The sequence below is a fragment of the Berghia stephanieae genome, chromosome 10 (assembly GCF_034508935.2).
Source record: "Berghia stephanieae isolate SIO BIC M18660-M18661 chromosome 10, UCSD_Bste_1.3, whole genome shotgun sequence".
In the NCBI taxonomy this organism is placed as follows: Eukaryota; Metazoa; Mollusca; class Gastropoda; order Nudibranchia; family Aeolidiidae; genus Berghia; species Berghia stephanieae.
Window position 1 is genome coordinate 16,925,189 of NC_088369.1, and position 26,159 is coordinate 16,951,347.

General features: G+C 34.5%; 1 protein-coding gene across 1 annotated transcript; it reads left to right on the forward strand.

The window, feature by feature from the left end:
• Positions 1-1,830: 1,830 nt before the first annotated feature.
• LOC144980732 (carbohydrate sulfotransferase 15-like) lies at positions 1,831-26,001 on the forward strand. Its single transcript, XM_078928455.1, has 9 exons — positions 1,831-2,043; positions 5,492-5,643; positions 7,711-7,793; positions 9,705-9,924; positions 13,066-13,179; positions 18,112-18,274; positions 21,114-21,267; positions 24,228-24,375; positions 25,784-26,001. The coding sequence occupies exons 1-9, from the start codon at positions 2,021-2,023 to the stop codon at positions 25,999-26,001; spliced, it is 1,275 nt and encodes a 424-aa protein (XP_078784581.1). The 5' UTR covers positions 1,831-2,020.
• The last annotated feature ends 158 nt before the right edge of the window (positions 26,002-26,159 follow it).

The window sequence follows — 26,159 nt, forward strand, 5'->3', positions numbered from 1 at the left end:
CAATTCCCCTTTGTCTTACCTTTTCTTGGGTGCTTTAATTATAATTCTAAATCTTTTTACTATCACATTTTCTTCCTTTTTACTGGCGCTGATATGACCTTAATGTGTTGCAAGTGCCGTGAAACCCTTAAAAACAAAACAAAACAAACATCAGAAGGTTGTGAAGACATACATCCACGTCACGAGTGTCCAAGGGTTGTGGACCGGACTATACTCCTATACTCTGGAAAAACCCATATTTTAAAATTTGGCCAGAAAACTCGTCCTTCAAATATCGATCGATTTAGATGAACTTCATTTATCAGATGGGGGCGCTAATATATATATATGTGCGGCTATGTGGTCTTGTGGTATGACACTCGCTTTCGGATCGGAAGGTCCTGGGTTCGAGCCTCGCGCTCGGCGCATAGTTGAGTCCTTGGAAAAGGCTCTTTACTCACATTCTCTGACCGTACTCAGGTGTAAAATGAGTACCTGGCCGTTAACAGCGTTGTCTTTGTCCGAAAAATTGTAATATCGCCTAACAGGCGGCATGTCCCGTCCTACATGTTAAATGTTGCTGTTGACCAGAGACCCCTTGTAAAGCGCTTTGAGCACATTTAGTGGATATTGCGCTATATAAAACTCAATTTTAATTTATATATATATATATATATATATATATATATATATATATATATATATATATATATATATATAAACAATGCATGTCAAAAACGGTGTTATACCATCTCAGTTGTACAGTTTTCCTATAGGTTTCATTGTTAAAATCCATAGATTATGCGCCCATTATAACTTTGTTGTGGTAGAGAATATCGTGCGTTGGGTTGAGAGTATTTCCATGACAAAAAAATAGAGTCTCCATGACTGCATAACTGCCGTTTTATTAAAGAACACAGTATGTGCTATTTGGTTAACATTGCAAATGTGCTGTGTTTTTAAAAACAACGGCAGTATACTGAGACCATAACAATTTGAATTACCAGTCCTACATATAACCACACGTCGGTTTATTCCTATAGGGAATGAGATTAGCGGAAGAGTAGCGTCCCTTGATTTGACGCCACCTTACAGAGAGAACGTCAATTTGGTTTTGAAGTGTCTCAAGCCGCTTTCACCGGAAGCGAGGACGAGAGACGCAAGCGCACAACCAACATGACGTTCTCTCTCTAATAACTATTCCGCCGGTGACGTCACAGACTATGGGTGACGTCCAATCAAGGGACGCTACTCTTCCGCTAATCTCATTCCCTATTAGAGACCACAGAAAGGTGTGCTTTAATATTAGATACGCATTTTAAAAATGACTGTTTATTTTTTACACATTAAAGACTACTTAAGGTGTATTAAGAAAAAAACTTCAGTGCCCTCCGTACTAAAGTCACAATAAGATCTTGACAGCATCAGAACTCTGGCCCAGGACCGTGACCAATGGAAACAACAAAATGGATGGAGAGAGCAGCTATACTCATCGACTATGACTGAATATTCAGCAAGCGTCATTCGGACTGCGAGGCTTACTACTACTACTACTACTACTACTACTACTACTACTACTACTACTACTACTACTACTACTACGAAGGGGTATTAGCCTTTACAAATTGTTTATCTTGCTGTTTTGTGCATTTATCTTGTTACAACAAAGTGTTCAATCTTATCAAGCATTATTAAGCCAATCAATAGTTCTTTTGTTGTTGCGCACCATGTGCTGAATTACCCGATTTTATGAGATGTTGATTGAAAACACCTCATCAATATAATTTATTACAAGACGTAGTTTTATCAGGATTGCTATCAAAATAAACCTGATGCGGCCACTTCTTCATCGCCGACAAAACGTGTTACTCGCAAATCGATGGCAAGACAGCACAATTTCACAGAATAAATTAAATCTCCTTTGCTTTCAACTATTTGTAAAGCTCTTTGGGTGCAAATAGTAGATAATCGCGCTTTAAAGAATCTGGTTTCTTTTTTATTTTTTATTTGAAGGCACCTGTTCTGTTCCTATCGCCCTCGTATGGATATTGGCCGCTCTGTATTGCAAGTATTTATAGCAATCTATTTGTGTGGATAGTTTTTTTTTCCGAGTTTTCATATCAGAACGTTTGTATTTTGTCATTTATTGTTAATTTTCGTAAGAGGATCTTGTGGGTTAAATCAATGTCAAAGAAGTGCTATACCCACGTGATCTTTACAGTGTTTTTTGTTGTCCATTGCTTAATGCAGCGCCACTGATATGGGGGGGGGGGGGGCTTTTCAATATATTTGTTGTTCATTACTTACTGCAGCGCCACTGATATGGAGATGATTTACAGTGTTTTTGTTGTCCATTGCTTACTGCAGCGCTACTGATATGGGGGTGCTTTAAAGTGGTTTTGTTGTCCATTGCTTACTGCAGCGCTACTGATATGGGGGTGCTTTAAAGTTGTTTTGTTGTCCATTGCTTACTGCAGCGCTACTGATATGGGGGTGCTTTAAAGTGGTTTTCTTGTCCATTGCTTACTGCAGCCCACTTATATGGAGACGATTTACAGTGTTTGTGTTGTCCATTGCGCAGTTCCACTGATAGAGGTTCTTTATAGTGGGGTTTATTTTTGTTGTTTATTGCTTACTGCAGCGCTACTGATATGGAGGTGCTTTACGGTGTTTTTGTTGTTCATTGCTTACTGCAACATCACTGAAATGGAGGTGTTTACAGTATTTATGCTGTCCAATGCTTACTGCAGCCCATTGATATGGAGGTGCTTACAGTGTTTATGCTGTCCAATGCTTACTGCAGCCCACTGATATGGAGGTGCTTACAGTGTTTATGCTGTCCAATGCTTACTGCAGCCCACTGATATGGAGGTGCTTACAGTGTTTATGCTGTCCAATGCTTACTGCAGCGCTACTGATATGGAGGTGCTTACAGTGTTTATGCTGTCCAATGCTTACTGTAGCCCACTGATATGGAGGTGCTTACAGTGTTTATGCTGTCCAATGCTTAATAGAGCAAGTTTAGCTGCTCGAAGCTTGAAAAAGTAAATAGAAATTGGACAGTAACTTTAATTTATTTCACGAAAAGTCAAATGCACCCTACCGTATCAAAACGGTGTTAAATCAAGTTTAACAAGTTATCAATGAGATATTTTAAAACCAAAAAAATACCCCCCCCCCCCCATAAAATATGACTCTTTTCTGCATCATTGCCACAATGTTGTCTAGTGCTCGCCTTGGGATCGGAAGGTCCTGGGTGTGAGTCCCGCTCTGAGTGGCGCATAGAGGAGTCCGTCCTTGAAAAAGGCTCTTTACTCATATTCTCTCACCATACTCATGTATGGAATGAGTACCTAGCCGTTAACAGGGCTGTCTGTGTCGGGGGGAAAATGAATTATCGCATAACAGGCCTCATGTCTCGTCGTACATGTTAAGTGTTGCGGTTGGCTAGCGACCCCTTGTAAAGCGATTTCCAGCACGTAATTGCTCCATATAAATGCTATTTACCAAATGCTCTATAGGGACTGAGATTAGCGGAAGAGTAGCGTCCCTTGATTGGACGTCACCCATAGTCTGTGACGTCACCGGCGGAAAAGTTATTAGAGAGAGAGCGTCATGTTGGTTGTGCGCATGCGTCTCTCGTCCTCGCTTCCGGTGAAAGCGGCTTGAGACACTTCAAAACCAAATTGAAGTTCTCTCTGTAAGGTGACGTCCAATCAAGGGACGCTACTCTTCCGCTAATCTCATTCACTATTATCCTTACTAACTCACATTGAACACAAAATGACTATGCCTAGGACATCAGAGTACCCACAACTTGCCTCTTTGGTATTTTCAACTTAAAACTGGAGCTACTCTGGCTTATAGCAGAGATGGACATTGTAAGAATGTTAGTACAAACAGGTCGCCTGACTGGTAACTGGTACTGTTTGAAATGGAAATGAGGTTCCATGTGGTCTGATGGGGGAAAGATAGTAAAACGCAATGATCATGATAATCTTACGAAGTTTTCTGCCTTTTATGTATTTTTTCAGTTATACATTTTTCTCCTTCACTCTAGTCATCCATCTCTTATTCATTCATTCATTCATTCATTCATTCATTCATTCATTCATTCATTCATTTAATTATCCATCTATAAGTTCATTCGTTCATCATTTATTCTTTCATTCACCAACCCATTCAAAAATTCATTCATTCATCCATCCATTCATTCATTTATTCATCTAATCATTCATTCATCCATTATTCATTCATCCTTCCATTCATTCATTCATTCATCCATCCATTCATTCATTTAATCATTCGTCCATCCATTCATTTATTCATCCATTTATTCATTCATTCATTCATCAATTTAATTATTTATCCATACATTCATTCATCCATACTTCATCCATTCATTTATTCATTCATTTAAGCATCCATTCATCAATTCATTCATTCATTTAATCATTCGTCCATCCATTCATTCATTCATTCATTTATTGATTCATTCATTCATCTATTTATATATTCATTCATTCACCCATTCATATATTAATACATCCATCCGTTCATTCATATATCATTCATTAATTCCTTGATTTAATTCTTTAATTCATCGATTCATTCATTCATTCATTCACCATTCATTAATCAATTCATTCATCCATTCATTCATTCATTCATTCATTCAATCAATCAATCAAAATTAATTGATTCATTTATTCATTCATTCATTCATCCATTCAGTCGTTCATTCATTCGTGCAATCAATAAATTATGAATGAATTCTTCATTTATTCCTTCATTCATCCATTCTTTCATTCTTCATTCATTCATTTCTTCATCTATCTATTAACTCATTCATCCATTCATTCATTTTTCATTTTTCCGTCTATTCATTCATTCATTTTTCATTCATTTAGTTATTCATTAAATCAGTCGATCATTCATTCATTTGTTCATTCATTCATTCACTCAATTATCCATATTTTCAGTCATTTCTTCCCTCATTCAATCATCCATTCATTCATTAATTCATTCATCTATTCATTCATTCTTCCATTCTTCCATCCATTTTATTTATTCATTCTTCATCCATCCATTCCTTTATTAATTCAATCATTTATCCCTTCATTTATTCATCCATTCATGCATTCATTCATGCATTCATTCATTCATTCATTCATTCATTCATCAAGTATCCATATTCATCCTTTCATTCATTCATCCATTCATTCAGTCATTCATTCATCAAGTATCCATATTAATCCATTCATTCATGCATCCATTCAGTCATTCATTCATCAAGTATCCATATTCATCCATTCATTCATGCATCCATTCATTCATTCATTCATCAAGTATCCATATTAATCCATTCATCAAGTATCCCTATTCATTCATTTATCCATTCATTTATCCATTCATTCATTCATTCATGCATCCATTCATTAATTCATTCATCTAGTATCCATATTCATCCATTCATTCAGTCATTCATTCATCCATCTAACTATTCTAACAGATACGCCAGAATCATGAGAGAAAAGAAAGGGTACTTCATCACAATTATGGTGGCTTCCCTCCTTCTATACTTTTTGTTATACGCAGCTGAGATCCAATCGACAAGGCATGTACGCCAAACGACAGCAGGTCGAGTCTGCAAGGATATTCAAGGCAAGAACCTTATTGTTTTTATCTATCCATCCTTTTATTTTCATTTTTTTATTTTTTGGTTCTGTTTCTCATTTGTGTTATGGGGAATGAGATTAGCGGAAGAGTAGCGTCCCTTGATTGGACGTCACCCATAGTCTGTGAAGTCACCGGCGGAAAAGTTATTAGAGAGAGAACGTCATGTTGGTTGTGCGCATGCGTCTCTCGTCTTCGCTTCCGGTGAAAGCGGCTTGGGACCCTTCAAAACCAAATTTACGTTCTCTCTGTAAGGTGACGTCCAATCAAGGGACGCTACTCTTCCGCTAATCTCATTTGATAGAGCATTTGCTTTACACGCAAATGGAGGAAGGAAGGAAAGAAGGAAGGAAGGACGGAATCAAGGACGGACGGAATCAAGGACGGACGGAATCAAGGACGGACGCGGAGAATGAGGAGGATGAGGAGGAGGATGTTGAGTAAGAGACGGGGATTTCGTATTTCGGATCTTTTAAACGTGTGAATTATATTTTAGAATCTGCTTTATATCGACATATTATGATGACCAGTTACTAACGACGGGGCACACATATCCTTACTAGACGTGATGATAACGCATGGATCATGGATATCTCATACGGTTGAGTCACGATCTCCCCGGCCCGACGCAGTTGTCGTACCAGTAAGGTCGCGGGTTCGAGCCCCCATCGCCGCCGCGAAGTTTTTATTCTCTGTTGTCTTCGGGCACTTTCCTACTCACTTCATTTCAGTGCCGTATATTAGCGTTTAAACTTTTTTTAAACACTTGGCTGATGACTGGTTTTGAGCCCAAAACGTTGATTGTACTTCTTGACGAGACGTGCCCAAAACTTTTCTGCCATCCATCTGGGATTTTTTATTGGCTGAAAAGGGATTTGATCCCGAAACGTTGTTTGGTTTTACTTCCCAACAAAACGTGCTTAAACGTTTATAGTCAGATTGGTGAGAACTAATCATAGATATGGCTGGCTAAAAATGATAACAAAACGCTGAATGACGTCAAAATCGTTACTTCTATATCAAAGGCGATGTATTGACGTCTTTTTATTTTTATTTTTTTTTAATTATGCTTATTTATTTGCTGAAGAAGGCATAGGGGCCCAAAACCATTCCGTGTTTAGTATTTTGTTCTTGTTGTGTATCGTGTTTGTTAATCTTCATTTTCTTTTTTTTTATATATCATTGTTACCATTGTCTAGCCGTGAAAAAATGGCTTTCTCCATTCATTAATTCATTCACCAAGTATCCATATTCATTCATTCATTCATTCATCCATTCATTAATTCATTCACCAAGTATCCATATTCATCCATTCATTCATTCATCCATTCATGAAAAAATGGCTTCCTCCTTCTTTCCCTTCCCTCTGACCAGGTTAGAGGTTAGGCTCCTTGCATTGGCCGTATCTTCCACTCCGAGGGAACTTATCAACGCGTTCCCTCGGTCTATATTTTACATAGATTTTATTGATTGCTTCAATGTGCGGCTATGTGGTCTAGTGGTATGATACTCGCTTTCGGATCGGAAGGTCCTGGGTTCGAGCCCCGCGTTCGGCGCATAGTTGAGTCCTTGGAAAAGGCTCTTTACTCACATCCTCTCACCGTACTCAGGTGTAAAATGAGTACCTGGCCGTTAACAGGCGGCATGTCCCGTCCTACATGTTAAATGTTGCTGTTGACCTGGGACCCCTTGTAAAGCGCTTTGAGCACGTTTAGTGGATATTGCGCTATATAAAGCTCAATTATTATTTTCAATTATTTATACCATTGTCTAGCCGTGAAAAACTGGCTTCCTCCTTCTTTCTCTTCCCTCTGACCAGGTTAGAGGTTAGGCTCATTGCATTGGCCGTATCTTCCACTCCGAGGGAACGTATCAACGCGTTCCCTCGGTCTATATTTCTCCTAGTCTTTTCTTTATGTTTACGTTTCGGACTATCTGGCTCTACCGACTCTCCGGGAACAGCTCGAATCGTCACAGTTCTTCTCTTAAGCTGTCAGTTATTACTGGTCCTATTCAGTGTTGTACATGAACAGGGTAGTTCTTTAATTTTTTCAGTCAAACCAGAAAACAGCTCCGTGGCCTTTTGTACAGACCGTTTAGCAAGAAGGGAAAATAGAGTGGAAGACATATTCTGTCAGGTAGGTAGCTATGGTACAGATCAATAGATAATATGATAGATAGAATGATGGATAGATAGATAGATAGATAAATAGAAAGATAGATAGATAGATAGATAGATAGATAGATAGATAGATAGATAGATAGATAGATAAATAGATAGATCGGTAGATAGATCGGTAGGTAGATAGGTAGATAGATAGATCGGTAGATAGGTAGATTGATAGATAGATAGATAGATAAATAGATAGATAGATCGGTATATAGATAAATAGATAGATAGATAGATAGATAGATAGATATATAGATAGATAGATCGGTAGATATGTAGATGGATAACTAGATGGATAGATAGATAGATAGATAGATAGATAGATAGATAGATAGATAGATAGAGAGATAGATCTGTAGATAGATCGATAAATAGATAGATATAGATAGATAGTTAGATAGATAGAAAGAAAGAAAGAAAGATGGATAGATAGATAGATAAATAGATAGATAGATAGATAGATAGACGGATAAGTAGATAGATTGGTAGATAGATAGATAGATAGATAGATAGATAGATAGATAGATAGATAGATAGATAGATAGATAGATATAGATATATAGAAAGATAGATAGATAGGTAGATTGGTCGATAGATATAAGTAGATAAATAAGTAGATAAGTAGATTGAAAGATAGAGAGATAGGTAGATATGTAGGTAGATAGATAGATAGATAAATAGGTAAATACATAGGTAAATAGATCGATAGATAGATAGATAGATAGATAGATATATAGATAGATAGATAGATATATAAATAGATAGATAGATAGATAGATAGATAGATAGATAGATAGTTAGATAAATAGATAGATCGGTAGATAGATCGGTAGGTAGATAGGTAGATAGATAGATCGGTAGATAGGTAGATTGATAGATAGATAGATAGATAGATAGATAGATAGATAGATAGATAGATAGATAGATAGATAGATAGATAAATAGATAGATAGATACATCGGTATATAGATTGATAGATAGATAGATAGATAAATCCGTAGGCAGATAGTTAGATAGATAGATAGATAGATAGATAGATAGATAGATAGATAGATAGATCGGTAGATAGATCGATAAATAGATAGATATAGATAGATAGTTAGATAGATAGAAAGAAAGAAAGAAAGATAGATAGATAGATCGGTAGATAGATCGATAAATAGATAGATATAGATAGATAGTTAGATAGATAGAAAGAAAGAAAGAAAGATAGATAGATAGATAGATAGATAGATAGATAGATAGATAGATAGATAGATAGATAGATAGATAGATGTATAGATAGATAGATAAATAGATAGATAGATTGATAGATAGACGGATAAGTAGATAGATTGGTAGATAGATAGATAGATAGATAGATAGATAGATATATAGATATATAGAAAGATAGATAGATAGGTAGATTGGTCGATAGATATAAGTAGATAAATAGGTAGATAAGTAGATAGAAAGAGAGAGATAGGTAGATATATAGGTAGATAGATAGATAGATAAATAGATAGATAGATAGGTAAATACATAGGTAAATAGATCGATAGATAGATAGATAGATAGATAGATAGATAGATATATAGATAGATAGATAGATAGATATATATAGATAGATATAGATAGATAGATATATATAGATGGATAGATATATATACATATGGATAGATAAATAAATAAATATTTAGAAAAATAGGAATATAGATAGTTACAAAATAAACAAGTAGAATGAATGAATAAATGGAATAAATTAGTGAAATAAATAGATACAGTGATCTTGTTTCCCGTGGAATTGAGCCGTTTATATATTTCTTAATCACGAACACTCTGTCATACAAATGTAGGCTATAACGATTTGAATTTCCTTTACCTGATTATTTCCAAACAGAAAATTCCAGAATTCGAGAAGGAGTTGAAGAACCCGTGCTTCTACGACTATGGCAAGGATTTGGTTCCGACCTTGAAGTGTCTTCCATATTTCTATATTATCGGAATGGACAAGTGTGGCACCACAGACTTGCATAGCAGAATGATGTCTCATCCACACATAAGAGGCAACAAAGGAAGTCTGAACAAAGAAACGCAATTTTGGACATGGTCTAGATACGGTAAAAGATGATATGTTTCTTGATTTCAGCTCTAAAAAGGTGTGGATCTATCTATCTATCCATCTGTCTATCTATGTATCCATCTATATCTATCTATCTATCCATCTATATCTATCTATATATCTATCTATCTATCTATCTATCTATATATATATATATATATATATATATATATATATATATATATATATATATATCCATCTGTCTATCTATGTATCCATCTATATCTATCTATCTATCCATCTATATCAATCTATCTATCTATCTATCTATCTATCTATCTATATATCTATCTATCTATCTATCTATCTATCTATCTATCTATCTATCTATATCTATCTATCTATCCATCTATCGATCGATCTATTTACCTATGTATTTACCTATCAATTTATCTACCTATCTATCTACCTATCTCTTTATCTTTCTATCTACTTATCTACCTATTTATCTACATGGTCTAGATACGGTAAAAGATGATATGTTTCTTCGGTGATTTCAGCTTATAAAAGGTGTAGATGAAACATGAGATGGTCTAGATATGGTAAAAGATTATATGTTTCTTGATTTCAGCCCTGAAAAGGTGTGGATGAAACATGGTCTAGATACGGTAAAAGATTATATATTTCTTAGTTGATTTCAGCTCTGAAAAGGTGTGGATGAAACATGGTCTAAATACGGTAAAAGTTGATATATTTCTTAGTTGATTTCAGCTCTGAAAAGGTGTGGATGAAACATGGTCTAGATACGGTAAAAGATTATATGTTTCTTAGTTGATTTCAGCTCTGCAAAGGTGTGGATGAAACATTGGCTGACATGTCAAAGAGAAAAGTAGAAGAATCAAAAGGTACATCCCAAATATTTATCCTGCTTCAAGTGGTGATCGAAATTCGACCTCCTGATTACCGGTCAGACGTGCTACCACTACACCACAGAGGTTATGAGGCAGGCAGATCAAATTTATCCTGTATTTGTCCTTCTGCTTTTTTCTGGAACTATATATATATAACGCAATATCCACTAAAAGTGCTCAAAGCGCTCTACAAAGGGTCCTGGCCATCAGCAACGCGTAACATGTAGTAAGAGACATACCGCCTGTTAGGCGATACATTACAATTTTTCGGACAATGACAATTGTTTTAACGGCCACGTACTCATTTTACAACCCGAGTACGGTGAGAGAATGTGAGTAATGAGCCTTTACCAAGATCTCTACTATATGCCGAGCGAAGTTCAATCCCAAGACTTCCAATCGGAAAGCGAGTGTCATACCACAAGACCACATAGTCCCCTGTTTCATACAAATTCAGACTTTCATTATATAACAGTGCCTGCTCCCTAATAATTAGTCACGTATTTTGGATGTCTTGGGTAAAATACCCTGCGTTGTGCTATCCAAAGGGTAACAAGCCATTGCTATTGTCCGATTCACGCGATACAAACCGGAATAAACTCCAGCTCCACGGGCCCAATACCTCAGAATGGCTAGTTTTTTCACACTTATCATTTGTTTGAATTCAAAGTAGCTTGCATCACCTACAAATTCTTACATGGACAAACTCCTGACTATATCAAATCTCTCTTAAGCGTCAATAATATACCATCAAGAAATCTTCGATCCTCTATCTCCATTCAACTCGAAACTAGAAGTTTTACATCAAGAACAAATTTTACCAACAGATCTTTCTCTAATGCAGACCCGAAAATCTGGAATTCCCTGTCTCTCCCCCCCCCCCCACAACCACAAACTATCCAACTTTTAACTCTTTGAAGTCCAGTTTGAAGACTGAACTGTTTAAGTTGACCTTTGCTTAATTGGGTTTATTTTTCTTTAAACTGGGCTTTCAGTGCTGTAGTCTGTATTTTATTTTCCCTTTGTGAGTTCGTGTTTTATTGTAAAGCGCCTTAGAGCATTAATTCGTGGAATTTGCGCGCTATACAAATGATTTATTATTATTATTATTATTATTATTATTATTATTATTATTATTATTATTATTATTATTATTATTATTATTATTCTATATTATTATTATTATTATTATTATTATTATTATTATTATTATTATTATTATTATTATTATTATATTATTATTATTTATTGAATCTGTCATGCTGGCATTGGTTGCAAAGAATAAGACGTAACACGAACGAGTCCGGAGTTGACCAAACCCTCCTCGGGCTGCTAAGTTATCTGAACTCCTCGACCATCCAATCAGGGGGCTCGAACCATCGCTATATAAAGCGTTAGACACAAGGAGTGAGAGAGATTTTTCTTGCGTTTTCTTGTCTGGACACGATACCGCTTACAGCGGTTGTGTTTTATTATAATATTGTATTATTTATAGGGTTTGAACGTTTTTCCATCACACCATTGAGCTCATAGCAATCTGCCTTATCAGATCTGCAAATAAGTTTTAAAAATTGAAAAGTAAAATTGAGCTTTATATAGCGCAATATCCACTAAATTAATGTGCTCAAAGCGCTTTACAGGGGGTCTCTGTTAGGCGATATTACAATTTTTCGGACACAGACAACGCTGTTAACGGCCAGGTACTCATTTTACACCTGAGTACGGTGAGAGAATGTGAGTAAAGAGGCTTCTCCAAGGACTCAACTATGCGCCGAGCGCGAGGCTCAAACCCTAGACCTTCCGATCCGAAAGCGAGTGTCATACCACAAGACCACATAGCCGCACAATGTTAGTTACACAATCATTGATCTCTCTATTATCTCTTCATTTATTTTCCCATATCTATTTATTCAGCATGCTTGATTACTTATCTAGTTAAGTACTCCATCGGAGGTATTAGGCCTGAGTTTACCCCGTGATCTATAGCGTGAAACGGAAAATAGCAGTTACTTGCCATCATTTGGATAGGACGGGCAGAAAAATAGGGGGGGGGGGTGGGGAGGTGTGAAAAAAAATTGACTTCAACCAGGATCTATCTCGGTCTCTTTGCGAGTGTTTTACCAACTGAGCTACCTGGACCCCTACGTATCTATTAATTTAGCAATTATCCATTTATTGTTATTTATCAAGTAGCTATTTTTACATAATATATGAAATCAGTTTTCCATATATTTACTTCTATTATTTTAAACAATAGAAATGTGTGTGCGTGTGTGTAAATATTGCAGGCGTCGGCCATAAACATCAAATCAACCATAACTGGACCTTGGATGAATATTTTGACATGTTTCGAGAAACTGCCAAGGAGATACAAGAGAATTCAACGCGAAACATCATAACTGGTAAGAATGAAAAAAAGATGCGCTTTTTTCATGTGGTCAATTGTCTCGAGTATTTGAACGCTTATGAGCATCTATATAGCGCAATGTCAACTAAACGTGCTCAAAGCGCTTTGCAGACATGTCGACATCAGAAGTCTGATCTGCCCAAAATTAAATAAAACATGGCGCCCAAAGCTCGTATGTAGACTTCAAAGTTTTGATCCGCCGATCGTGAAAATCGGGACTTCAGAGGTTTAATCCGCCGACCATCGGGACTTCAGAGGTTTGATCCGCCGACCATCGGGACTTCAGAGGTTTGATCCGCCGACCATCGGGACTTCAGAGGTTTGATCCGCCGACCATCGGGACTTCAGAGGTTTGATCCGCCGACAATCGGGACTTCAGAGGTTTGATCTGCCGACAATCGGAACTTCAGAGGTTTGATCAGCCGACCATAGGGACTTCAGAGGTTTGATCCGCCGACCATCGGGACTTCAGAGGTTTGATCCGCCGACCATCGGGACTTCAGAGGTTTGATCCGCCAACCATCGATGTATTTTTTGACAGGGAAAACGCATTTATCTGTCAGATAACCTTTTAACAAATGAGTATGGTGAAATTATCTGAGATCTTTTTTTTTTTACCTGAGCTTTTATATAGCGCAATATCCACTTAATGTGCTCAAGGCGCTTTGCAAAGGGTCCTTGACCAACATCAAAACGAAACAAGTAAAACGAGACATGACGCCTATTAGGCAATATTACATTTCTTTGGACAGACAACGCTATTAACGGATCGAAGGTCCTGAGTTCGAGCGTCGCTCAGCGCATAGTTGAGTCCTTGGAGAAGGCGCAATATCCACTAAACGTGCTCAAAGTGCTTTACCATGGGTCCTTCTGCAACAGCAACATTTAACATTTAGGACGGCACATGACGCCTATATTACATCTTTTTTCGGACAAAGACAATGCTGTTAACGCCCAGGTAATCCTTTTACATCTGAGTACGGTGAGAGAATGTGAGTAAAGAGCCTTCTCCAAGGACTCAACTATGCGATGAGCGAGGCTCGAACCCAGGACCTTCCTATCCGAAAGCGAGTGTCATACCACAATACCACTTAGCCGCACAAACACAGAAATTTATTTTTTTTACACTCAAACTGAAAAGCAATAAGTTCCTGCTATACATGATCTGTTCAGCTATACAAGCTCGTCAACATAACAGCATTCAATTCTTATTGATAAGATGCATATGGTTAAAATACTCACAACATACGTCAGTCAGATATAACGCACCAACGCACAAAACTATGTGTATAAACTACGTTTTATATATATAGTGTGCGCTTGGCTAAGAAGCTCACAACATTGCCACACGGAAGTATAACGGACCAACACATAAAACTATGTGTAACCATGAACGGTTATTGTCTGGTTAATACAGTTAAGTGAGACTTACCGTCGCCATCGTTATGTTCTCGCCTGATACTGAAATACAAAAGGACTGGCAGTTTGACGTCATTATTTGGTTTTTGCACCGCCTTGCGCGTGAGTTGTTAGTAGTGCTCATGGAAACAAGCTATTTCATTGGTTGAACTATTGAATACAACTCACGAATTGTTTTCTTTTGTGACAAAAGACTGGCATTTTGACGTCATTTTTTGGGGTCAGTATCAGGCCATAACTTTACGAAGGCCACGGACTTACTCACATACGTGGACGGCAAAAAACAATAACAAAGACCCGAGTGACGTCAACTTCATTCTATGTAAGTATAGATAGTATGCAGATGACGTCACTCAGGCCTTTGTTATTGTTTTTGCCATCCGCGTTTGTGAGTTGTTCTCACTAAACTGTATTAACAAGACTATAAAAGTTCATGGTTACACAGAGTTTGTGTGTTGGTCCGTTATACTTCCGGATGGCAATGTTGTGAATTCCTTGGCCAAGCGCATTCTATCTATAGTCTGATTGATACATGATTTAGTGAGTACTGGTCATGAAAATGGCTGTCTGAAAACATCAAGAAAGAGCTGAGTGACGTCAATTTCGTTCCTTGTATTGATATTAAACCGAGTTTTCTTAAATATTTTTGATCTATGAATGAATGAATGAATACATTATTTATTGTCGGTAAAAGTACATATAATGCATACATCGTTTATATACAACAACAACAACAACAACAACAACAACAACAACAACAACGTAACAATGACAACAAATAAGTAATAAGTAATCCTTTCTTTAAAAAATATAGCATTGTGGAGAACATTGTGCTTATTTGAGTCAATAAAAAAATTGATACGGTGCACAACTCTACTGAAAGATTTGAAAATTAGAAATGTATTTTTTACAGATAGATAAACAGATAACTTGATTTCCTTTTATAATTTAAAGTCATTTTGAATGTTCGTTGAGTCACACAGATATCATAAAATACGTACCGACGACACTAAACAGTCCCAAAATCAACCAATTTCGTCACTGTAAAAAGTTGTCAGTTTGCGTCATCTATTTATGACATCAAGTATTATTATTACTTCCGTTGTGTTGTTGATTTAGCGGTGATCAGTTTTGTTCTAATTTGATTCAGTAGTCGTAACGTCACTTCCTTCCTTATGACGCATGGTAACTTAGTAACACTGGCTCTAAACTATCGGAACAATGGCGGACGCATGTATGAAATATTTCTCCGACGAGCATAAAAGCGTTTTCAGAGGAAAACAAACCCATAAATTTGATCATGTTTTGACTTTTACACATTCTGATCACAAGGCATACGAAAAGGGAACGAAAAGTTCTAGCTAGCATGAAGACTAAAAAGTAATGATTTTCTTTGTTTAGAACCAAGATGGCCGCCGTTGCCGGGCGCGTGACATCAGACTACTGAATCGTATTGCGTGTATGTTTGTGTGTGTGTATGTGTGTATGTTTGTGTGTGTGTTGTGTGTGGTGTATACATATGTGTGTGTGTGTGTGTTGGCATTTTTCAGCAAATCGTGGCATTCATAGTGATATTATTCACTTGATCACATGAAGGTATTTCAGTCGCCATTTTAATTCTTTTTTTACTATTAGGGTTAGCTCGAGAGGTTAGTCATAAGTGTTATTAAAGGTGCTAGGGTGTTTGTTTTTCCATAAGTTAAGTAAAGGGGAGACATTCCGAAAGCTCCTACAGTATTCTTTAAATTTGTATTTTCACCGTTGATATTTTGTCAGGAATTTTAAAAAGTCTAGAACAAACCTTGATAGATTTGTGAAAGTTTAAAATTTCCTAATTTGACCATTGTTTTGATTTTCGGCCGCCATTGTGATTTGTTAAGTATTGAAAGGTAGTGCAAAGCAGTCCGAGAGTTGTTTTTTTCTATTAGGGTTAGCTCGAGAGGTTAGTCATACGTGTTATTAAAGGTGCTAGGTGTTTGTTTTTCCATAAGTTAAGTAAAGGGGAGACATTCCGAAAGCTCCTACATCCCCAGTATTCTTTAAATTTGTATTTTCACCGTTGATATTTTGTAAGGCATTTATTTATTCAGTTTGTCATATAGAAGTATTTTAAAAACTCTAGAACAAACCTTGATAGATTTGTGAAAGTTTAAAATTTCCTAATTTGACCATTGTTTTGATTTTCGGCCGCCATTGTGATTTGTTAAGTATTGAAAGGTAGTGCAAAGCAGTCCGAGAGTTGTTTTTTTTCTATTAGGGTTAGCTCGAGAGGTTAGTCATAAGTGTTATTAAAGGTGCTAGGGTGTTTGTTTTTCCATAAGTTAAGTAAAGGGGCGACATTCCAAAAGCTCCTACATCCCCAGTATTCTTTAAATTTGTATTTTCACCTTTGATGTCACGGGTCAGAGGCTATAGTGGCTTACACTTTATGTTGGGCCACACAGAAAAATCAAACGAAGATATACCAAATTACACAAACGTTGTTTACCAATCTGCCCTCATTAAATGATGAGTACAGTATCGAATGAAAATAGTTCTTTCCCCGCGAAATTGCGGGCTTTTTACTAGTAATTTGAAAAAAACATAATGATGTATATTTTCTTAATAAAATCTGGTTTAAAATCAGTAAGCCCTTTAAGACTTTTCACTGACATAAGAATTTTTTTTAGGATAAAATAATAATTTGCACATATATTAAATACTATATATTATACATAAAAATTGACATGTCTCACTGTTTCATTAAATATGAATATCAAATTTACTTCATCATCATCATCATCATCATCATCATCATCATCATCATCATCATCATCATCATCATCATTGCCTTTTTCACTGTGGGCCACAGACAAACAGTTTCCATCCTTCTCTATCCTGAGCTAACTTTTTAATCTCATTCCAGGTCTTACCACTTCTCTGTATATAAGCTTCTTTAATTCTTCTCCATGTTCCTCGTGGCCTTCCCCTTGATCTTCTGCCCTGAGGGTTCCAGTCCAATACTTTCTTTGTTAAGGGAACAGAAAAGAGATCTGAACCAGTCTGAGAAGCTGCCACCTTTGTCATAAGAGACTATCAATCCTAGTCAAATCAATACAAATCAATACAAAGCAAATTATCTTAAAAAGAAAAAGCTACATTGCACAACATAACAAATGTGAGGCTTTTTCCGTACTTGGTGAGGAGGGGGTTAACCCTTTCCTTACCAGCCATTTTCAGAATTTTCCCCAAAATTTCACACCCACCCAACATAAAAATATTTTTTTCTTACTCAAATATTATAGAAAAGCAATAAATACATTCCACGCATAATACTGATCAGAAAAATGAACTCTACAACACAGTGTCACGTTTTTTAGCTATAATAAAACACTGTTCTTTAAATTGTGTGATTTACAAAAGAAATCTGAATGATAAAAGTGTTGGTTCGATCGTAACGAATGTGACGATTTTCCTAAGGTTGGTAAGGAGAGGGTTAAAAGGTGATCAATTCTATCTCCGTAAACAGGGGATGCAAGTCCTATGGACCTATGGGACTTGCGGTTTTGGAAAAGGATTCCACAAAACTTTGGCAAGTCCACACCGGAAGTACTGACACCTCACGTGGTCAAATATATCCACAAAGACAGGACTCCCAAATTCATGATACAACTACGGGAGCCGGTAGAAAGGTATAAATAAGATGGTCCTTCATGCACGTTTGACTGTATATATATTATATATTTATATATATATTATATATATATATATGATATATTATATATATATATATATATTATAAATTATTATTTAGTGTTATTATGTTATTATATATATATTATTATTATTATTATTATTATTATTATATTATTATTATTATTATTATTATTATTATTATTATTATATTATTATTATTTTATTATTATATATATTATATATATATTATTATTATATTATTCATCTCATATTATTATTCATCATCATCATCATCATCATCATATTATTATTATATATATTATATATTCATATATATATTATATCATTCATCTATCATATATTATTATTATTATCTATTATTATTATTATCATCATTATTATTTTCATCATTATCATATTATTCATCATTATTATTATTATTATATCATCATTATTATTATTATTATATATTATATATTATATTATATTATTATATTATATTATTATTATTATTATTATTATTATTATTATTATTATTATTATTATTATTATATTATTATTATTATTATTATTATTATTATTATTATTATTATTATTATTATTATTATTATTTATTATTATTATTATTATTTTATGTTTTTATTATTATTTTATTATATATTATTTATTTTATTTATTATTATTATTATTATTATTATTATTATTATTATTATTATTATTATTATTATTATTATTATTATATTATTATTATTATTATTATTATTATTATTATTATTATTATTATTATTATATTATTATTATTATTATTATTATTATTTATTATTATATTATTATTATTTTTTATTATTATTATTATTATTATTATTATTATTATTATTATTATTATTATTATTATTATTATTATTATTATTATTTTCATCATCATCTTCATCATTATCATTATTATTATTATTATTATTATTATTATTATTATTATTATTATTATTATTATTATTATTATTATTATTATTATTATTATTATTATTATCATTATTATTATTATTATTATTATCATTATTATTATTATTATTATTATTATTATTTATTATTATTATTATTATTATTATTATTATTGTTATTATTATTATTATTATTATTATTATTATTATTATTATTATTATTATTATTATTATTATTATTTTATTATTATTATTATTATTATTATTATTATTATTATTATTATTATTATATTTATTCTGTACCACATGATATATTATTCATTCAAATAAAAACATATGGATTTAAAGGGAATATCTATAACTGGATTAAAGACTTTCTTAATAATCGAATACAAAGAGTCATGGTCAATGGGGTGGGGTCGGATTTTAAGAATGTAATTAGCGGTGTACCCCAAGGAAGCGAATTGGGACCACTCTTATTTCTTTTATATATAAATTATTTACCATGTAGCATAAATTCAGCCTGCAAACTGTTTGCAGACGATACGAAGATCTACAGTACAACTGAACATCATAACATTCTACAAAATGATATATTTTCACTTTTCAAATGGTCTACAACATGGCATTTGGATGTTAATGTTTCGAAATGTAAAGTATTACATATAGGAAAAATGAATCCATGTCATAATTATTTTACCGATACTTCTATGTCAAATCTACTTTCCGTTGTGCCTTATGAAAGGATGTGGGAGTTACTTTTGATTCACTTTTGAATTTTGATGTAGATACATATTGATAATTGTGTAAGCCGTGCAAACAGAATGATGGGAATAATGTATAGAACCTTTATAAGTCTTGATAAAACCATATTTTTATATTTGTATAAATCGCTCGTTCGACCAATTCTAGAATGCGGAAATTGCATCTGGAGCCCATTATATAAAAGACAATCTATTAGTATTGAAAGTGTACAGAGGAGAGCTACCAAAAAGATTTATGCAATACAGTATTTATCTTATAAGGAAAGGTTAGAATTTCTTGACTTACCAAGTTTGAAATATAGAAGAATTCGGGGGATTTAATTCAGGTTTATAGATTGGTACATGGTCTGGATAGGTTGGACTTTCTGATTTTTTTTTTCATGTTCTAATATTACTTTTACGAGAGGGGACACGTTTAAGATTTTTGTCTCTAGATGCAAAACAAACATAAGACAAAACTGGTTCGGTATTCGTATTGTCCAGAAATGGAACAGTTTGAAATTTGAAACAAAGAATGTAAAATCTATGGATTATTTCAAGGTGTTAGTAGACAGGGAATTATATGATGGGAGATTTATATATGACGAATAATACTTGTTTGCACTGCTGTTGACATGGCTTTCAATCTTGTATGCATATATTATGCATTATTATATTTTTATGGTTATCTTCTATATGCGTGTGTGTGTGTGTGTGTGTGTGTGTGTGTGTGTGTGTGTGTGCTTTGCATGTTACGGTTAAAGATATATGTTTGTACACCAGATATACATGAGTACATTTAAGTTGAAATACTATCTTTGCCACGTGTATCATTATTGTAATCTTTAATCAATAGATTTATGGCATTACTACTAATGTTAAGGGCATTCAAGGGATTGTATCCTATTTTGCCCTATACCATATTAGGTTATTATTATTATTATTATTATTATTATTATTATTATTATTATTATTATTATTATTATTATTATTATTATTATTATTATTATTATTATTATTATCATCATCCTCATTATTTTTATCATTATTATTATCATTATTATTATCATTATTATTACTATTATTGTCATCGTCATCATCCCCAATGTATTGACATATTTACCTATTCATTTATCTGTGTGGTATTATTTCAGATTGTATTCAGACTACTTTTTCCTCCAGCAAGGCACAAGCCCTGGGTCCTTCCATAATGCTGTGGTCCGTGCCATACAAATGTTCAAAGATTGTACGGGTACACAGAGCTTACGTCAGTGTGTCTATGACAACGATTTATATAACAAATTACCGGTGAGTATCAGTTCTTCCCCTTGTTTGTTTTAAGTGAAGTTAAATAGATGAGCAGGTATTGCATTCAATAGTCTGATGTCACGTCCGCCCAGCAACCAGCAGCTTGGTTCTAAACAAAGAAAATCGGTACTTTTTACTCTTCATGCTGGCTAGAACTTTTTCACATGTCATGTGCTCAGAATGTATAAAAGTCAAAACATGATCAGATTTATAATGTTTTTCTCCTCTGGATACGCGTTTATGCTCGTCGGAGAAGTATTTCATAAGGCGTCCGCCATTGTTCCGATAGTTTAGAACCAGTTACTAAGTTACTATGCGTCATTAGGAGGGAAGTGACGTCACGACTGTTGAGGCCCAATCTCGTTCTACGGCGGAGACGGGGAAGCCCAAGATACCTGATTTGTGAAACACATAATACGCATTAACTATATCTAAAAAAAGAAGTGAACTGAAACTCCCACGTTTTCAACTCATTATAGATCTATGAGTTTGGAATCTTGACGATGTAACAATAATGTCTTTGGCCTCTTTTCTTACCAATTTCTTATATCTTTAGTAATTTGACCATTCAATTTTGGTACCGGAAGTGGAGAAAGTAGTCATGCAATGGCGGCTTCCCTTGTTTCGTTACTTTTCTTTTATAATCTAGTGTTTTTATTCAAAGTGTGAAGAAACCAAACATTATTTTTTAAACATATTATAGCTACTGCTCCCAGCGTATTGTCGCCCCCAATCAACAAGACATTTGTGCGGCTATGTGGTCTAGTGCTATGACACTCTCTTTCGGATCGGAAGGTCCTGGGTTCGAGCTTCGCTCGGCGCATAATAATTGAGTCCTTGGAAAATGTTCTTTACTCACATTCTCTCACCCTACTCAGGTTTAAAATGAGTAGCTGTTCGTTAACAGCGTTGTCTCTGTCGGAAAAAAAATCGCAATATCGCCAAACAGGCGTCGTGTATCCTTCTACATGTTACGTTTTGCTGTCGGTCAGGGAACCTCTGTAAAGCGCTTTGAGCACGTTTAGCGGATATTGCGCTATATAAAATCGAAGGTTAACAATCCAAATTTGACTGTTCTATGTTTCTTAGTTTTTATATCTTTCGAGCTACAGTGTTTTGGGCTCAGGTCTATTATGATAAGATATTAACCTAGACCTGCCAACTGCTACAAAATTTCGTAGAAATACAAATTTTTGGGTCCTAATTGGATTCAATAGTCTGATGTCACGTCGCCCAGCAACGGCGGCCATCGTGGTTCTAAACAAAGAAAAGCTGTACTTATTATTCTTCATGCTGGCTAGAACTTTTCATATGTCTTGTGATCAGAATGTGGAAAAGTCAAAACATGATCAGATTTATTGGGGGTTTTTTCATCTGGATACGCTTTTATGCTCGTCGGAGAAATATTTCATAAGGGCGTCCGCCATTGTTGCGATAGTTTAGAGCCAGTTACTAAGTTACCATGCGTCATTACGAGGGAAGTGACGTCATGACTGTTGAAGTGTATTGACACTTATATAAAGATGTTTAATTCAATAACCTTGTTGAAAACGAAGTTTTGTTGCCCGAGATAGTAATATAAAGGATTTCTGATCAAACCGGGATTCTAGTTTGGGGAGGGTGTGTGTGTGTGTGTGTGTGTGAGAGTGTGTGTGTGTGTGTGTTCTTTTATTTAGGATTATTAATTTGACAATTTATAATCTTATTCAACTAACCTGCTACACCGTCGAGGTAAAGCTAATCACTGAAACCCCCAACTTAACCCTTTCAATCTCTCTCTCTCTCTCTCTCTCTCTCTCTCTCTCTCTCTCTCTTTCTCTCTCTCTCACTCTCTCTCTCTCAGTCTCTCTCTTTCTAAATAAAGAAAATGAATAAATAGACAGAAAGATAAATAGATAAATATATTACTAAATGAATAAATAGATCAATGAATGATTTAAAAAAAAAATTAAATTAAGGAATGAATAAATGAATAAGCAAATAAACTGATCGAAAAAAAAAACTGAAAAAAAACCCAAACAAACCGCGATCTCCTTTTAGTTTAGCTGTGAAAATTAGCAAATATTTTGTACGTGTATATTATAATATTGGTAAAATTAAGTGATTCAATTCCCTTTCCGTGACTCTCCATTCATGAGATGCTTAATGATGAGTGATACGTAATTCGTTCAACGTCCTTTGTAACTAAAAACTCTGTATCATTAACAAAATATTTACATTTTTCATGTCACCCGTCAAGAATCCATCTGGGTTGTTACTCTGTCTTCATTCTTCATTCATGGAAGGGGAAATAACTCATATACATAAGTAGTACTACTGCTAGTACTACTAGTACTACTGCTCTAGAGTTACGTCCCTTTCCATGACTCTCCATTCATGAGATGCTTACGTGATGAGTCGTTGTTACTGTCTTCATCCATGGAAGGGGAAGTAACTCAAATACATAAGTAGTACTACTTATGTATTAGAGTTACTTTCCTTTCCATGACTCTCCATTGATGAGATGCTTACGTTGCTCTGTATTCACCCAAGAATGGTTGAATGTGGGTCAACCTTCCACATGAAAGCTCTTGAAGATTATGAAAACAACATGAGAGCAACTCTTGCAGACATCTTCCATTTTCTAGATCTAGGTACCGTCAACTGGGGCAACTTTGCCTCCGTGACTTTGGAGCATTTTGAGTGATCTCAGCTTTGTCGTGGTTATTTTCCTGGTGAAAAGACTTGACTTTTTATCAAAGGAATAATTGCCATAGAATTAAATATACACTCCAGCTACGGTTTCCTGGAACTCCCTGGGACATGCAAAAAACGTTCGTGGAAATCGTGTTCTGGGGTGTCCTCTGACGGGTCCAAAAGTAAAGAGGCAAAGTTTCCCCTTTAGACAAACTTACCCCAGTTGACAGGAAGTGAAAAACTCTCTAATATTAACAAACCAATTCCATTTCTCATGTCACCAGACCAGAATCCATCTTGGCTGTTACTCTGTCTTCATTCAAGAATGGTTGAATGTATTTCCAAGGTCTGCCTTCCACATAACAAGGACTGAAGATTTTCACACCAATATGACTGAAACGTTGACAAGTGTCTTCAAATTTCTCAAAATAGGTTGGTAAAATAGAATAACAATGGAACGTAAAATAGATAGAATAAAGTTGACGTCACTCGGGTCTTTGCTATTGCTTTTTGCCATCTGCGTTTATGAGTAATTCTCACAAAACTGTATTAACCTGACTATAAACGTTCAAGGTGACACATAGTTTTGTGTGTTGGTCCGATATACTTCCGGATGGAAATGTTGGGAGCTTCTTGGCTAAGCGCATACTATCTATACGTAGTTTTTTTTGTTTTGTTTTGTTTTTTGTTTTTATTGTTTTTTGTTTTTTTAATATTTAAATTTGAAGAGCCCAATTCAATGCCTATTTTCAGTCAATCAGTAAAAACCTTTCTTTGTTTAATATTCTGTAATTCACATCAGATGAATTAGTATCCATGTGTGAAGATTTTGTGTTGTTTAAAGGGATTTGAGCCCCATGATTTAATAGACCGCATGATGTAGAGGAGTTCATTATTATTATTATTATTATTATTATTATTATTATTATTATTATTATTATTATTATTATTATTATTATTATTATTATTATTATTATTATTATTATTTATTATTATTATTATTATTATTATTATTATTATTATTATTATTATTATTATTATTGTTATTTTAATATTGTGTGCGGCTAAATCTTGTAGCCTGACATTCCCCTTCGGATAGGAAGGCCCAGGTTTTGAGATCCACTTTGATCGGCACATTGTTGATTCCTTGGAAAAAGCTCTTTACTCACATTCTCTCGCCATACTCATGTGTAAAATGAGTACCCGATCGTTAATATCGTTTTACCTGTCGGGAAAATATTGTAATATCGCCCAACAGATGTCATATCTTCTCCGAATAAATATTTAATGTTGCTGTTGGCTAAGGACCCCTTGTAAAGCGATTTAAGCACATTTAGCGGACATTGCGCTATACCAATGCTAAAAAACAAAAATGAATAAAACTGCTTCAAAAAATGAACAAAATACCAAACACGGAACGTTTCGGGCTCAAAACCCTTCTTCAGCCAACAACAACAAAAATCAATAAATACATTACTAAATTCCAGATAGACAACCTACAAATTATCTCTATCGTTGTTGTTTTATTTTTGTTTTTTTTTTTTTTTTTGTGTGTGTGTTTTTTGTGTGTTTTTTTTTGTGTTGTTGTGTTGTTGTTGTTGTTGTTGTTGTTGTTGTTGTTGTTGTTGTTGTTGTTGTTGTTGACTGAAAAAGGGTTTTGTGTCCGAAATGTCCCGTGTTTAGTATTTTGTTCTTTTTTGAAGCTTTTATATATATTCATTTTTGTTTATTGCTTTTTACAGTCCACAGCTTCTAGCAGCCTGCCTGGTATCACTTTATTCAAATGCTATATAGATTTTTCAAAATGCATAATTGTGTTTTATCGTCATCCATTTTCCAGAACAGTTACCGTCTGAGACAATGGACAAGGTGGCCATGATGAAACGGAAACACGTGACCAAAAACAAGACGGGCCAGATGCTTCCAGAAACCTACCGAGTTCTCAAGGAGTTTTACGCACCCTTTCTACGGGAAACAGCGACCCTGTTAAACGACCGTCGCTTTTTGTGGAATGATGTTTATATGAAACACAACAGACAACAAAATAAACTAAATTAATTGGGTAGTTTTTACATGTCTAATATGATTTCTTTTAAAATCTTCTATTATAATTTTGGAATTATTTTTATCATCATTATTATTATCATTGTTATTATTGCGAATATTATCCTTATTATCATCTTCATCATCATCATCATCATCATCATCATCATCAT

Excerpts from the sequence above, each read along its gene's own strand:
- LOC144980732 (XM_078928455.1), top strand. The coding sequence starts at position 2,021 with ATGGATATTGGCCGCTCTGTATT. Across the intron at positions 7,794-9,704 it reads TGGAAGACATATTCTGTCAG|AAAATTCCAGAATTCGAGAA; the intron begins GTAGGTAGCTAT and ends ATTTCCAAACAG. Across the intron at positions 24,376-25,783 it reads CTTCAAATTTCTCAAAATAG|AACAGTTACCGTCTGAGACA; the intron begins GTTGGTAAAATA and ends TCCATTTTCCAG.